At 46.2% G+C, this 12,708-nt stretch overlaps 2 protein-coding genes across 10 annotated transcripts in view; one reads left to right on the top strand and one right to left on the bottom strand.

Moving 5' to 3' along the window:
• Window positions 1-1,212: 1,212 nt before the first annotated feature.
• KLHL18 (kelch like family member 18) lies at window positions 1,213-9,442 on the bottom strand. Its single transcript, XM_067755766.1, has 3 exons — window positions 9,134-9,442; window positions 8,515-8,844; window positions 1,213-1,324 (listed from the first exon to the last, which is right to left on the bottom strand). Exons 1-3 carry the CDS (start codon window positions 9,440-9,442, stop codon window positions 1,244-1,246), a joined length of 720 nt encoding a protein of 239 aa, XP_067611867.1. The 3' UTR covers window positions 1,213-1,243.
• The window catches only part of KIF9 (kinesin family member 9), a 47,448-nt gene continuing 43,330 nt past the window's right edge, over window positions 8,591-12,708 (top strand). For 3 of the 9 annotated variants that reach the window (XM_067754170.1, XM_067754165.1, XM_067754162.1), the window contains exons 1-2: window positions 8,593-9,118; window positions 10,081-10,323. In XM_067754170.1, the coding sequence (XP_067610271.1) occupies window positions 10,137-10,323 (187 nt within the window). In that variant the 5' untranslated portion in view covers window positions 8,593-9,118; window positions 10,081-10,136. Of the gene's footprint in view, window positions 9,119-10,080; window positions 10,324-12,708 lie in introns of all 9 variants that reach the window. The other 6 variants (XR_010947002.1, XM_067754164.1, XM_067754169.1 and 3 more) reach the window with 5 other exon arrangements.

Raw genomic sequence — 12,708 nt, 5'->3', positions numbered from 1 at the left:
AAAGAAGAGACTGTTGAGAAGGGAAAGAGGCTTCATTTTAGACTTAATGAGCATAAGGATCAATAGGACAAATGGAAATGCAGGTCTAGTGTTTAGGACCAAAATCAGCGGTTGGAGCAAAGATCTGAAAGTCATTTTTAACTTGTAAACTATGCCAACAAACCTTCAGTGGAAGACAGGATGGCATAGTATGTTTCGCTGATCCTCAGGATAGCTCTGTTAAAGGTTATATGACATTTAGATTTTACAAATCAGTACAGGAAAAATAAGCTTATAACATGTGTGCATCAATTAAATGTGTATCTCTTAGAAGTCAATTCCTTCTAAGTGACCACTTGAAGTGCAGCCACAGGGCTGAGCTAATAAAATGTGGCTCTTAACAGCTGAAGCAGCTTACTGCAAAAGCTAAAGAAGAAAGGTTTAGTATGAAATGTTTTTGATCAGTGGATCTGGATAGAGACAAATTCTGTTTTTAGTGTCTCTCCAATCACAAAGCACTATGAGCAATCTCATTTGCCCACTTGCTAACAAGTCTTCTTCAGCTTCTCCTTTTTTAATTGTAGTAAAATATACATAAAATTTACCATTTAAACCATTTTTAAGTGTACAGTTCAGTGGCATTAAGTACATTCACGCTGTTGTACAACCATTACCACCATCCATCTCCAGAACGTCTTCATCTTCCTAAACTGAGATTCTGTACCCATTAAACACTAACTCCCAATTCCCTCCTTCTCCCAAGCACTGCGAAATCTCCATTCTACTTTTTATTTTTATGAATTTGACTTCTCTAGTTACCTCATTTAAGAAGAATCATATGATATTTGTCCTTCTGTGACTGGCTTATTTCAAAACTTAGAACAATGTCTTTAAGGTTCATCCATGTTGCAGTATGTGTCAGAATTTCCTTCCTTTTTAAGGCTGAATAATATTCCAGTGTATATATGGAACATTATTCCATTGTATATATGGAACAAAATGTGCCACATTTTATCCATTCAACCACTGACGCAGTCTACCATTGGGCTGCTTCCATCTTTTGCATATTGTGAACAACAACGCTATGAACATGCCTGCACAAATATCTGTTCTTGAGCTTATTTTCTAAAAAGCATTTTTGTGTTCTCATCAGATATGCAGCACACTGCCCAGACATGTTGGGCCATACCTGAACTACTGATCTACTTTGCCTGCCAAAAGCCCAAACCCTGGCCCTTACCTTCACGGCCCTGCACACAGCCGCTCAGGTCCACTGGAACACAGGAGCCATCACGGTCTCCTCTGGCCTGCCATTGTGCAAGCAGCTAAGCATCCTCAGCTTCAACTAAGACAGAAAGGGAGCACGGTGTCTTTAGTTAATGCTTTGGAATAGTCTGCCTCAAGCTTCAGCAGAGCTACAAGACTTTAAAGATGAGATGCAAAATATAACAGTGACTTCTCCTATGTCAGTTATTCAGTCACCGACCAGGACAGTCCCATGATCACCTGCGGTAAGCTGGAAAAAGAAAGTTTTTCACTTCTGGTTCACCTGTACTCTTTACCAAGAGAGGCTTCCGATTTCTGAAGTATACGCCGGGGCAATAAAGCAAGTGTAATCTACTCCAAAAACCTTAAACTTTACAAAGGCCATATCAGTATACAATATGGGTAAGGCAACGGGTCTGGCCCACACCTGTTTTTGTAAATAAAATTTTCCTGGAACACAGCCAGACCCATTCGTTTATGTACTGTGTACAGCTGCTCTAGTGCTATAACACCAGAGTTCAGTAGCTGCAACTGAAACTGTATGACCCACAAATCCTAAAATATTTACTATCTGGCTCTTTACAGAAAATGCTTGCCAACTCCTGGTTCACACATCTTGGTTCATTCTCTCTTCTCCCCACCTAGAAACAAGTAATGATGTGATCAGCTGTTTGGGTAGAAAAGGCCTAAACTGATGGTGGGGAAGCTGGCTGGTTTCTATGCCAAGGAGGCAATGTGAGTGCCAACAGTCAACAAACCAAAAGTAGGAAGGTAGATGCCATACTTGTAATTCAGGAGGAGCTACAGGAACACATCTTCGGAAAAACAATGTGGTCTCATTTTCCATCAACCAACCCACAAGCTGAACCAGGCATGGCCAAGGGGCAAACAATGGAATCTCATGCACAAAACAATAGAGGAACCACCTGCAGTAAGAAGCATCCCCAAACACAGGCTTCTTAAATTCACCCAACTGGCCGGCCAAGCTCCAGAAGCCTCAGGATGAATGCCATGAATGTTGCTCAGCTAGTAACTTATTTTCCAAGATACCTCTGTTGGGCTGCACACAGCAGGCAACATGGCCTGCTCTTGTCCAGCTTTAAGACCAAAGAAAGAGCCCGGAGTCTGCAGCAACAGAGACATCAATGGTGTAATGGATGGGGGACCTTACATGTCTGAAGCAAGGTCCTGGAGCGACACCCCACCGTGTGCGGCAGACAGCGGGCAGGACAGGGTGGCAGTCTTCACTCCCAAATGGAAGGGAAGATTACTAGTTATAGGGGAATTGACGTCTGGTGGGCTCATTAGTTACTATGGAAACCAGCAGAGGGGCACACCCCTCCCGGCTCCTTTGATAAGAACAATCACCAGCTGGGGTGGGGAAAAGAGTGTAGGAAGGTCAGTCATACGAGTAGGGTACAGGTGAAGCAGGCACTGGCCGGGCAGGGGATATACAGAGAGTAAGAGAACAGCCATCTTGAGTGCCCTAACCATACAATCTCCAACCCTCTTTCCCCACCTACGTGTCAGGAAACATCAAACTCTCTCATTCATCTAATTGGTGTCCAAATTTAACAGCATCACCTACAACATAACTCACAGAAAAAAGAGCAAAAACTGACGTTTTGATGAATATGAATTCATATCACAAGTGCACATTGTGATATGTGCGCATGTGCTCTAAAGGAGCACATTCTTGCCCTTAGTTTTAATTACTCATTAAAAAGAGGCAAGGCGGGCTTCCCTGGTGGTGCAGTGGTTGAGAGTCCGCCTGCCTATGCAGGGGACGCAAGTTCGTGCCCCGGTCCGGGAAGATCCCACATGCCGCGGAGCGGCTAGGCCCGTAAGCCATGGCCGCTGAGCCTGCGCGTCCGGAACCTGTGCTCCACAATGGGAAAGGCCACACAGTGAGAGGCCCGCATACCGCAAAAAAAAAAAAAAAAAAAAAAAAAAAGAGGCAAGGCTGAAAATGAAACACAATTACCTGAAAAGAGACAGTAGAAAGCCCCGGGAATGAGCAATATTCAGAGGCACAATATCTCCCAATACAGTGTCATTTCCAAATCGAAACAGTCAAAAATTCATATGTCCAGAAAACTAGCAGAAAAAGCCTGCATCTGTCTTCTCTCCTGAAATAGAACAGTGGTGTTGCATCTGGCCATACACATCACTGTCCTCCATGCTCACAGATGACACTGCAGATGGTGTTTGTTCCCTGCTCTGCTTTATACCATTAGCAGGGCAGGTGAGTAATCTGACAGAGGATGTAAAAGCAATGCTTCCACCAAACAGCTGTGTTGGATCTCAGATAATATAGCTTTGTGCCTTGGGCAATCCCTTAATATCACTAAGCCTCAGTGTTTTTTCACCTGTAAGATGGATAGCTTTGACAGAAGACCTCTATGGCTCCTTTTAATATGATTATTCTAGCTCTATAATTACACCCGTGTAACTCACCACACTACACATAACATAAAAATGGCATGCATCAACAAGTCCTTGCCTCACTTCCTGATATCCTTCTCCACCTACTCTTTCATCACAAAATCAGCATGACAGCAAATTAAGCAAGATTCCACACTCAAATGTGAGGCTCTTGAAGTCAGTTTCAGTGAAAATTGTGTACCTGGATTCAGTGGGGCAAAAGGAAATAGAGTATTTCTGTGCCTTTCACCCATGGAAAAGATATTTCCTTCTGAAGGCTAAATTCTCAGATCTGGGTTCAAAACTTTAGCAAGGGCCTTGGGAAAATCCTGGCAAGACTGATGCCAGCAGACCTTTGAGGAACCCTTTATTAGTGGTTGCAAAACAGAGTGTGTGTGTGTGTGTGTGTGTGTAGAGGAGGTTCCTGTCTCTTCTAAGCTTATGGGTCAGCAAATAGTATGTATATGCGGTGATCCCATTCTGCTCTCACAAATAAAGAAAAAGAAAGAAGTATGTGAGGAAAGAATAGAAATATAGGAATCTGGTGAGTCTAAATCTCATCAATAAGAGATTGTGGAGAACACGCATTGCATCTGGGGAGTCTGCCCAATTTGCTGGACCCAGATGAACATGACAGATGTGGCCTGAGCACTGGGCTCCTGGTAGCCCAGAGGACAGGGGATGAAACCAACTGTTGGGAAGAGGAGATAAGAGCCTCTGTGACTGCAAACCTCTCTACCCAGACTAAGTCTTATGTTACAGGCTGCCAAGAAGTCTTGCACCACTATCCTTCTAAACTTTAAGATAAAATGATTTGCCAAGGAGAAAGACATGGGCTTTTCCTGATAAAAGAATAATACTCAGTTCTATTCATAACCCAAGATCCAAAGATGGGCTCCAGGGGAACTGCTCTTATGACTGAATGCAAAAGTTTGCACATATGTAAGTATGTGCATTTTTCTGGGGAGAGAGTTCAGTGCTTTCAGTTTCTCAAAGAAGTTCGAGTCACCATAGATATAAAATTACTCTTTTCTGTTATGCCTCTACTTAACTATCCAACAGGCACCTAAGGAATTTAAATTTCAAATATTTCCAAAAAGAAAATTAAGCAAGGTTCAAGAGTTGGCAGTGAATTTTGAGAAAGTGGCATGCTTGCTAATGCTGTCACACTCTCCCTAAAACTTGGAAAGACAGAAAAGGTGACATGTTGTTAAGGATGAGTACAATTGACCTGAGGTAGATTAATTCAAATGGTAGCAGCTGAAATCAGTTCAGTCACTGTCACTGATAGAAGAGGCAACAGGAGAGCAGGAAGGAACACCTGACCTGGAGTCTGGACACCAGGAGTCTAGCCTCTAGTTCTAGCTCTGCCCAATTTAATCTGTGACCTTGGATGAGTCCCCTCTTCCTCTAGGCTTGGTCCTCATCTGTAAAATGCAAGCTATGGAAGTAGATCAGTGCTTTGCAAATGCTTTTAAGGCAATGAACATAATGTTTAGATAAAACCATCTAGAATTAAACCCAGTCTAAAACGAATTCAAAATGGCAGGCAGAACACACGCATTTATCTTCACTTCCCCTTAATAGGAAATCTCATTAAGTTATTATTCATAAATATCTTCTACTTACTGAATATTTGCTACATGATTGTTTTAAGTGCATTAACTAGTGGAATCCTCAACACTCTTACTAGGTAGGTGATGATCCCCATTTTATAGATGAAGGAACTGAATCACCAGCATTTAAGGAACTTGTCCAAGTTTTCACTGCTAATAAGTGGCAGAGCCAGTATTCAAACCCAGGCGATCTAGCTCCAGTCTGTGTTGTGCTACCTCTCAGACTGACAATCAAGGAATAGCAAAGCTCCCAAGTACAAAGAAGCTGAGAGAACAGATTAGAAATGTCGCCATATTTTGGAAGATGAAAAGCAGACAAATGGATAGTAACTGACTTATATGGAGAATACTGAGTGCTCTAGATGGCAAGTCACTCCAGAGCACCCTCCAAAACTCAACTGTTGAAGATACAGGTTTCCTCTGAAGGTGTGAACATAAGGAAGGCTGTAAACAGGCAGTACTGGTTCCCTGCCCCAGGCAAGTGCCCCATCACTGCCCCAGCAGAAGTCTGGAGGTTTATTCTCTGTACAGGATGAACCAGAGACTCCAGACTTGAGTAACCAGAGCACCAAGGAAGACATGAAGTGGTACTATTCAGGGGGATTAAGGGAAAGTCTGCATACAGAAGCAAGAGCTCCCAGTCCCCTCCCACCATCAGCTCCTAGAATAACAGCCAGGCTTACTCCATGTAGGCAGAAGCCTGAAGGAAGATCCATGGACTCTGAACATATCCCATAGAAAAGGACAGGTCCACCACCTTACAGGTGTGGCTCTCAGAATGTGGCCCGAGACCAGGAATAGTATCACTGCGGAAGTTATCAGAAATGTGAATTCTCAGGTCCATTCCAGACCTACTGAATAAGAAATTCTGGGGTGAACAATGTCTGAACAACTGTTTTTTAACAAGGCTGCCAGGTGATTCTAATGTCTGCTAAAGTTTGAGAACCACTGCCCCACTGGGAGGCCCACTAATCAATAAACCCACCCTACACCAAAAAGCTTCCAACCAGCTTTTCAGTTTCTATTTATTTGGAAGAAAGTCTGGAATCACCAGAAGTTTCAGGAAAGACTCTATCTTGAAAAAGAGAAACCAAGGGACTTCCCTGATGGTCCAGTGGTTGAGACTCTGTGCTGCCAGTGCAGAGGGCCCAGGTTCCATCCCTGGTCAGGGAACTAGATCCCACATGCCGCAACTAAGACCTGGCGCAGCCAAATATTAATTAATTAATTAATTAACTAATTAAAGAAAAAAAAGAGAGACTGAAACAGATTTCACAGAGCAGCTCTAGGGAAGGGGAGTGAAATGAGGCAGAGCTTGGCTTGCTTGGCCTCTCTCTGGGCCCTACCATCACAGGGCATTGAACTACTCCTCAGGCTCCACAGAATAGTCAGAAAACCAATGAAGCAGAGCTTTCTACAGTCCTGTCCAGCTCTAGCCTATGCCTTTATACTGGTCCTTATGTCCCAGATCCTTGAAACTAATATAGCAATTTAGACAGACATTCTCAGCTGGAATCACTTCTGATAATTTACTTGTCCCTTTGAGTGAACAAAAAGTATTTCAATGGAAAAAAACACACAAGCATTTTTATGCTACGGGGTTGCTATACTTGAGATGTGCATTAAGTGCAGAGGCAAAATGCAATGATTTAACTTACGTAGTGTGACCATCTCACTCTAACATTCCCTATTTGCTTCTCTGTGTCGTATAAGCTTTCCCTGGCTTACCCTTACAGCCTAAATCTTAATCCAAAAATTCGCCCCCATTACTGCTTTTCACTAGTCTCTACTCACCCCAAGTGTTACTGCCACAACCAGATCATTCTTTTGTTTACAAATCTCTAGTAGCCTCGACATCTACTACCATGTAATCACCGTGGACAAAAATCTCTCATTTATATTTACTTTCTTTGCTTCCTTCCAGCTCATTTTTCTCAAACCCTTTGGTTCCCCACTAAAGATGCTCTCCCCCCTCAGTCCACTTCACTCCTCTACTGGAAAACTAATCTCCTTCAGGAGGGGTTTAGAGTGATGAAAACCTTAGGCCAGGCATTATGCAAAGAATACCACAAATTTTCTCATTTAATCCTCGTATGAATACTAAGAATTAGGAATCATCCATTTTTACATTGGGAAAGCTGATGCTTAGACTGATTAAGTAACTTTCCCAAGGATTTTAATCCAAATCCTTCTGTCTCCAAAGCCACACTTTTTTTTTTAGTCTTTGGTTGAACTATATACCATTCTCAAAGCCACACTCTTAACCATTCTACTTTACTGTCTCCAGAGGTCTGACTCAAATATGTGGAAGAGGAAGTTTCCTTAACGCTGTCGAAAATAAGAAGAGCAAACAGATCTCTGCATAGTTTTATTTTTTAAACAGGGTCCTTCACAGATGCTGACAGCCTTCTAGCCAAAGCCCAACAGGGAACAGGGTTTGCAGCAGCATCTCCCCGCCTGGAGAGCCCCACCTGGCTCAACAGCTAGGCCAAGGAGCAGCACAGCATGCCTCTCTAGCAGGAATGGATGCAAAGCACGGGAGGAAGCCTGGCTCTTGCGCCCAGAATGCCAATAGGGAACAGGTGGTTAAGAGAGCCCTCTCCCCACGCAGCCCATCAGCCCATTCTCCGAGACCTTTGTGGTGCTGCTGGTGGTGGTAGTGTGCCTTCTAGTGCGAGGCACAGTGGTTGCCCACCTCAAAAGATTTCCAGATGCGATTTTAAAAGCTCTTAAGAGACAAGGTAGTAATCTATCAGTCAAGGGCAAGCAATGACTCCTCAGGAAAAGCCCACGCCTCTACCACAGCGCAGCTAACTTCGAGGGGCACAAAGAAACGTCTGTAGTGGCAAGAAAAGGGGCTTCCGTAGTGCCCATCAAAATGTAGGGAGAGCCACAGCCCCTTCGTCCATAGAGGAGCTGCAAGTCCATTTTCTCTCGTCTGAGTGACAGAAAAGGGAGGCGGGCACCCCAATGTCTCCACTCTGAGGGCCTCAGCGGCGCACCTCTCAGCCTTTCTTTCTAACGGCTGAGAGGCTGTCCCTGTCCGTCTCCCCACTCAGCCCCAATCCCCCTCTCCCAGTCAGCACCCCTCTCTCCCCTACTCGCTCTCCCTCCAACCTCCTTTCCCCACCCCGCTGAGCTCTAGACCTCTCTTCCCTTATCCCCCGCCTCTCTTCCCTCCCCATTCGGTCCCCTGGCCCTCAGCCCCGCGCCGCCCAGCACCCGGGACCTTGAGCGTCACGTCGCACAGCTTGCCCTGCCGCCGGATCTCCTCCATGACGCCGTAGCCGCGACTAGGCAACTCGGACACGGAGAAGTGCACCAGGTCCTCCAGCTCCTCCGCGCCGTCCTCCACCATCTTCCCCGGCCGCCGCGACTGCGCAGGCCTGGCCGGCTGGCTCGAAGCTAAACTGGGCGGGGCGAGGGCGCCTGTGGACGGCAGCTCGGAGCGCAAGGCTGGAGTTAGACGGAGCTGCGCGGCCGCCGTAGTCTCAAACTGCTGTGCGCCGGAAGCCCGGCTGCCCCGTTTCCTGGTTCTTGCGCATCCTTCGTTCCCCCGCTACCCCTACCCTGGCTTCGCGCCTGCAGCTGCCGCAGTCTTTTTAGATTAATCGGTCCCATCTCCCGTCCTCCTAATTCGGCCCTGGCCTTACTTGTATCTCAACAGAGGACCGCGGACTTCATTTCCGCTACCACCCCTACTTCCGGAATCTCCGGAAGCAGCCTGTTGCCACGGCGACTGTGTACACAGCCCGGCAGCCAAGCTTGCCGGGTTTCTTCTGTAGCTGCTAATGCAGTGGTCGGGCTGCGGAAGGGCTCCAGCCTCCGGAGCGGTAAGCAGGAGTCACGCGCGGTCCGGGTGGGGAGAAGGAAGGCCGGAAAGGGGGTGTCCGCCCGGGCGGCGGGCAGCTGCTGGAATCTGAACACCGCTCCACCCGGGAGTCCCCCAGCTTTGGCTCGCTGATCTGTGAAACCCGGGCGGAGGAGGGTGAGGCGTCGAGGGGACCCTTTAAGCCTTGCTGCGGCTTAGGGTTTTCGGATCTAACGTTCCCTGGCCCCACGAGGGTCCTACGTCGCCCCTGAGGTTCAGAGATCTCTGGTCTTCTGGACTCTTCTGTATTCAGTTTTCTAACTGGAGGGGGTTTCGGGATTGCCATCCCGGCCCTTCGCTTTACAAATGCGGAAATCGCTCCAGAGAGGCACAGGAATGGTCCCAAGGCCCACTGCCTCCCAGACACCACACAGGGGTCCAGCATGTTGGGTTAGAAAAAGGAGAAAGACCAGTTTGGCCTGGGTCCGAGTCTTTTGTTTAGTCCAAGGCCGGGTGCGTTTGGACCCTCTTTTGGGGGGTTCAGATGCTGCTACCTTGCTGGTGGCTATGAGTGTTCTCTTGAGAGCCTCTGTTCTGGACAGGAACGCTGGAAGATAGGGACCCACCTGGTCCTCTCCTTTTGTTGAGCTTTCAGGGGTGCTTGGTGGCAACCTGTTCATTCCCACCCCTAAAACAAATGAGGAAACTGTGAGCCTTTCAGCAGAGAGGGCTCTTGGTGGCCACTCAAAGGTTCACTTATTTACACCAGAAATATCTAAGGGTGGTGTCCACGAGGGAGAGGCATTCCCCACAAGGTCCTGAGAGAGAAGGACCCTACTAAAAGGGAGAGCGTGGTGAGGGGCTGAAGATGGCTTCTTGCAAGTGGGCCTGGAAACCCAGTGTCCTCCTGGAAGGGCTGTGGGCTCAGGGTTGGAGGTGGTGAGGGAGGCGAGTGACATCATGTGCCCTTTGGGACTCTCTCAGTTGTGACCGAAGATGGACCCACATATGGAGATTCCGCCACCCTCTGACTTCCAGTCATGACCATCACCACCAATCACCATTTCTTAAGCACCTACTCTGTGCTGGGCACTGTTCCGGACTTTGAGGGGAGACTCAAAAGAAATAAAAAGCACAGTCCTGTCCCTCAAACAGCATGTAACTTAATTTGGGATCTGAAACCCACTCAAATGATGTGGCGTAAGAACGGTAACAAGGATTATTTCAGTAAGTGCAAGTTGGCATGGGGTCTCCAAATGACTGGGTGTTGAGGGGCTGCTGGGTAGTGGATTTGCAGGAGGGATGTAGTTAATAGAGAAGGCTTGTGTCAGGTGGATATGGCTCCTGGCGTGCCTGGAGCCATGGGCGTGAGCATGGGGAGAATTGGGAAGCACAGATAGAATGACTACTTGTGCATGTTGGCAAATTGCTGGGCAGAAAAGGGGCAGGCTCTGAGGGGAGGGTAATGCTTGAAGCTGGCCTGTGCTGCCCTTGGGCTGTCTGTGGGTAGGGGCTGCCAGGAGGGAGGCTTGAGCAACCCTCTACTTCTTCATGGTCCCTTTCAGAGGGCACCCTGGGCAGCATCTTAACTTTCCTGGGCAGGAGGATGGGCCATCGGACTGGTATGGGGAATGGTTCCCAGAACTTTAGAAATTGAGTGTAAGTGTTTGCTTGAGTCAGCACACCTCTCTCCACTCTCCACTTCCCAAAAGCCTAGATCAAAGTGAACTTGGAGATGAGATCATCTCTTAAGTTTCCTCAGTTTGGGAGTCCTGTTAGAGCTATTTGTGGCTTTTTATTTCTAGAGCTCAATTTTGCAAACAAAAATCTTAGACCTGAAATTGGACAAGCCATTATCCTTACTCACCTGAATACCTTACAGATTCACTTTCTAAAAATTAAAAGATCTGAGTGATCCCACAGTGGCCAGGAAAAGACTTCCATGAAATAATTACTTGAGGAATGTGGGAAGTGGACTCACACTCTACAGTAGGCAGGTGTGAAAGTAGTTTGCTTATTTAATGTGACATCTGAAGGGTTTGTAATAGGGGTTAGAGTTTTATTTTGCCCACTTCATGGAAACTGTAAACTGAAAGAGCAGGGCCTGTCTCTATTTAATTTGCTTCTATAGAGATACTTAATGCCACTTGATGATAGCTAAGATAATTGTATGAGGAAATCAAGTGGTTACCACAAGTTGTGTCTAGAAATGTGGAGGGACATTAATTTTTTAACAGTCAAGGTCTTGAAAATTAGCTTTTTAAAAATATTGACCATCTGATCAGTTTATTTGTTAGAACACTTTGCAGTAGCACAAACAAACTATTTTTTCCTGAACAACGGTGATGATATTGCTATTTACCAATTTGAAGATGAAATTGAGTCAGCTCCCTATCCCTCATGTTTTCCTACCTCTTCATAAATTCAGCAATTCCTTTGCTGGTTGTCTTTTTCAGAAGTATCCAGGAGTTTTCTTTAGCCTCAAGTCCTCTGTCCTACCCCATGAAAGTACAGGTTATTTTAGGGGCAAGTGCCTCATTTCTTATGGAACTGGCCCAACCCTGTCAGGGACATCAAAAGAGAAGTGCACGATGCAGCACACATCCTGACCCTCAGGCATTGTCTCTATTCAAAGTCTGTTTTTTACTTTGTGGAGCATTAACTCTAAATGAGTTTTGGGTTTTTTTTGTTTTGTTTTGTTTTGTTTTTGTGGTATGCAGCCCTCTCACTGTTGTGGCCTCTCCCGTTGTGGAGCACAGGCTCTGGACACGCAGGCTCAGCGTCCATGGCTCACGGGCCTAGCCGCTCCGCGGCATGTGGGATCTTCCCGGACCAGGGCACGAACCCGTGTCCCCTGCATCGGCAGGCAGACTCTCAACCACTGCGCCACCAGGGAAGCCCAGTTTTGGTTTTTTTTAAAAATAAATTTATTTATTTATTATTTTTGGCTGCGTTGGGTCTTCATTGCTGCGCGCGGGCTTTCTCTAGTTGCGGCGAGAGGGGCTACTCTTTTGTTGCGGTGTGCGGGCTTCTCATTGCAGTGGCTTCTCTTGTGGAGCACGGGCTCTAGGCGCACGGACTTCAGTAGTTGTGGCACACAGGCTCAGTAGTTGTGGCTTGCAGGCTCAGTAGTTGTGGCGCATGGCTTAGTTGCTCTGGGGCATGTGGGATCTTCCCGGACCAGGGATTGAACCCATGTCCCCTGCGTTGGCAGGTGGATTCTTAACCACTGCACCACCAGGGAATTCCTGTACAATTCAATTTTTAAAAATGTTTATGAAATACTTTAGTTGGACAGGATATTAGAGATCAATTAACTCTCCCTGTAATACAAACAATCCCTTTTGTAGCATCTCTGCTAGTTGGCATCTTGCTTGACTGTTTGTAGTGTTTATGGTCCTTACTTTGAGAAAGTCTTTCCCACTATAGGAAAACTCCACATAATAAGAAGTTAATTTACCTAAATCTCCCTCTCTGTCATTTATAACTATAAGCTTTCAACCTATTCGATGAAGCTACATTCAATGTTTATTTTAACATTTTATTATACATGGTAATTACTTGTGATAGTATAAATGAAGGAATACAAATATATGTGTGCCTGCCTGAAAG

Source organism: Pseudorca crassidens, chromosome 10 (assembly GCF_039906515.1).
Source record: "Pseudorca crassidens isolate mPseCra1 chromosome 10, mPseCra1.hap1, whole genome shotgun sequence".
NCBI classification, from domain to species: domain Eukaryota; kingdom Metazoa; phylum Chordata; class Mammalia; order Artiodactyla; family Delphinidae; genus Pseudorca; species Pseudorca crassidens.
This window is presented reverse-complemented; position numbering and strand designations above follow the sequence as displayed.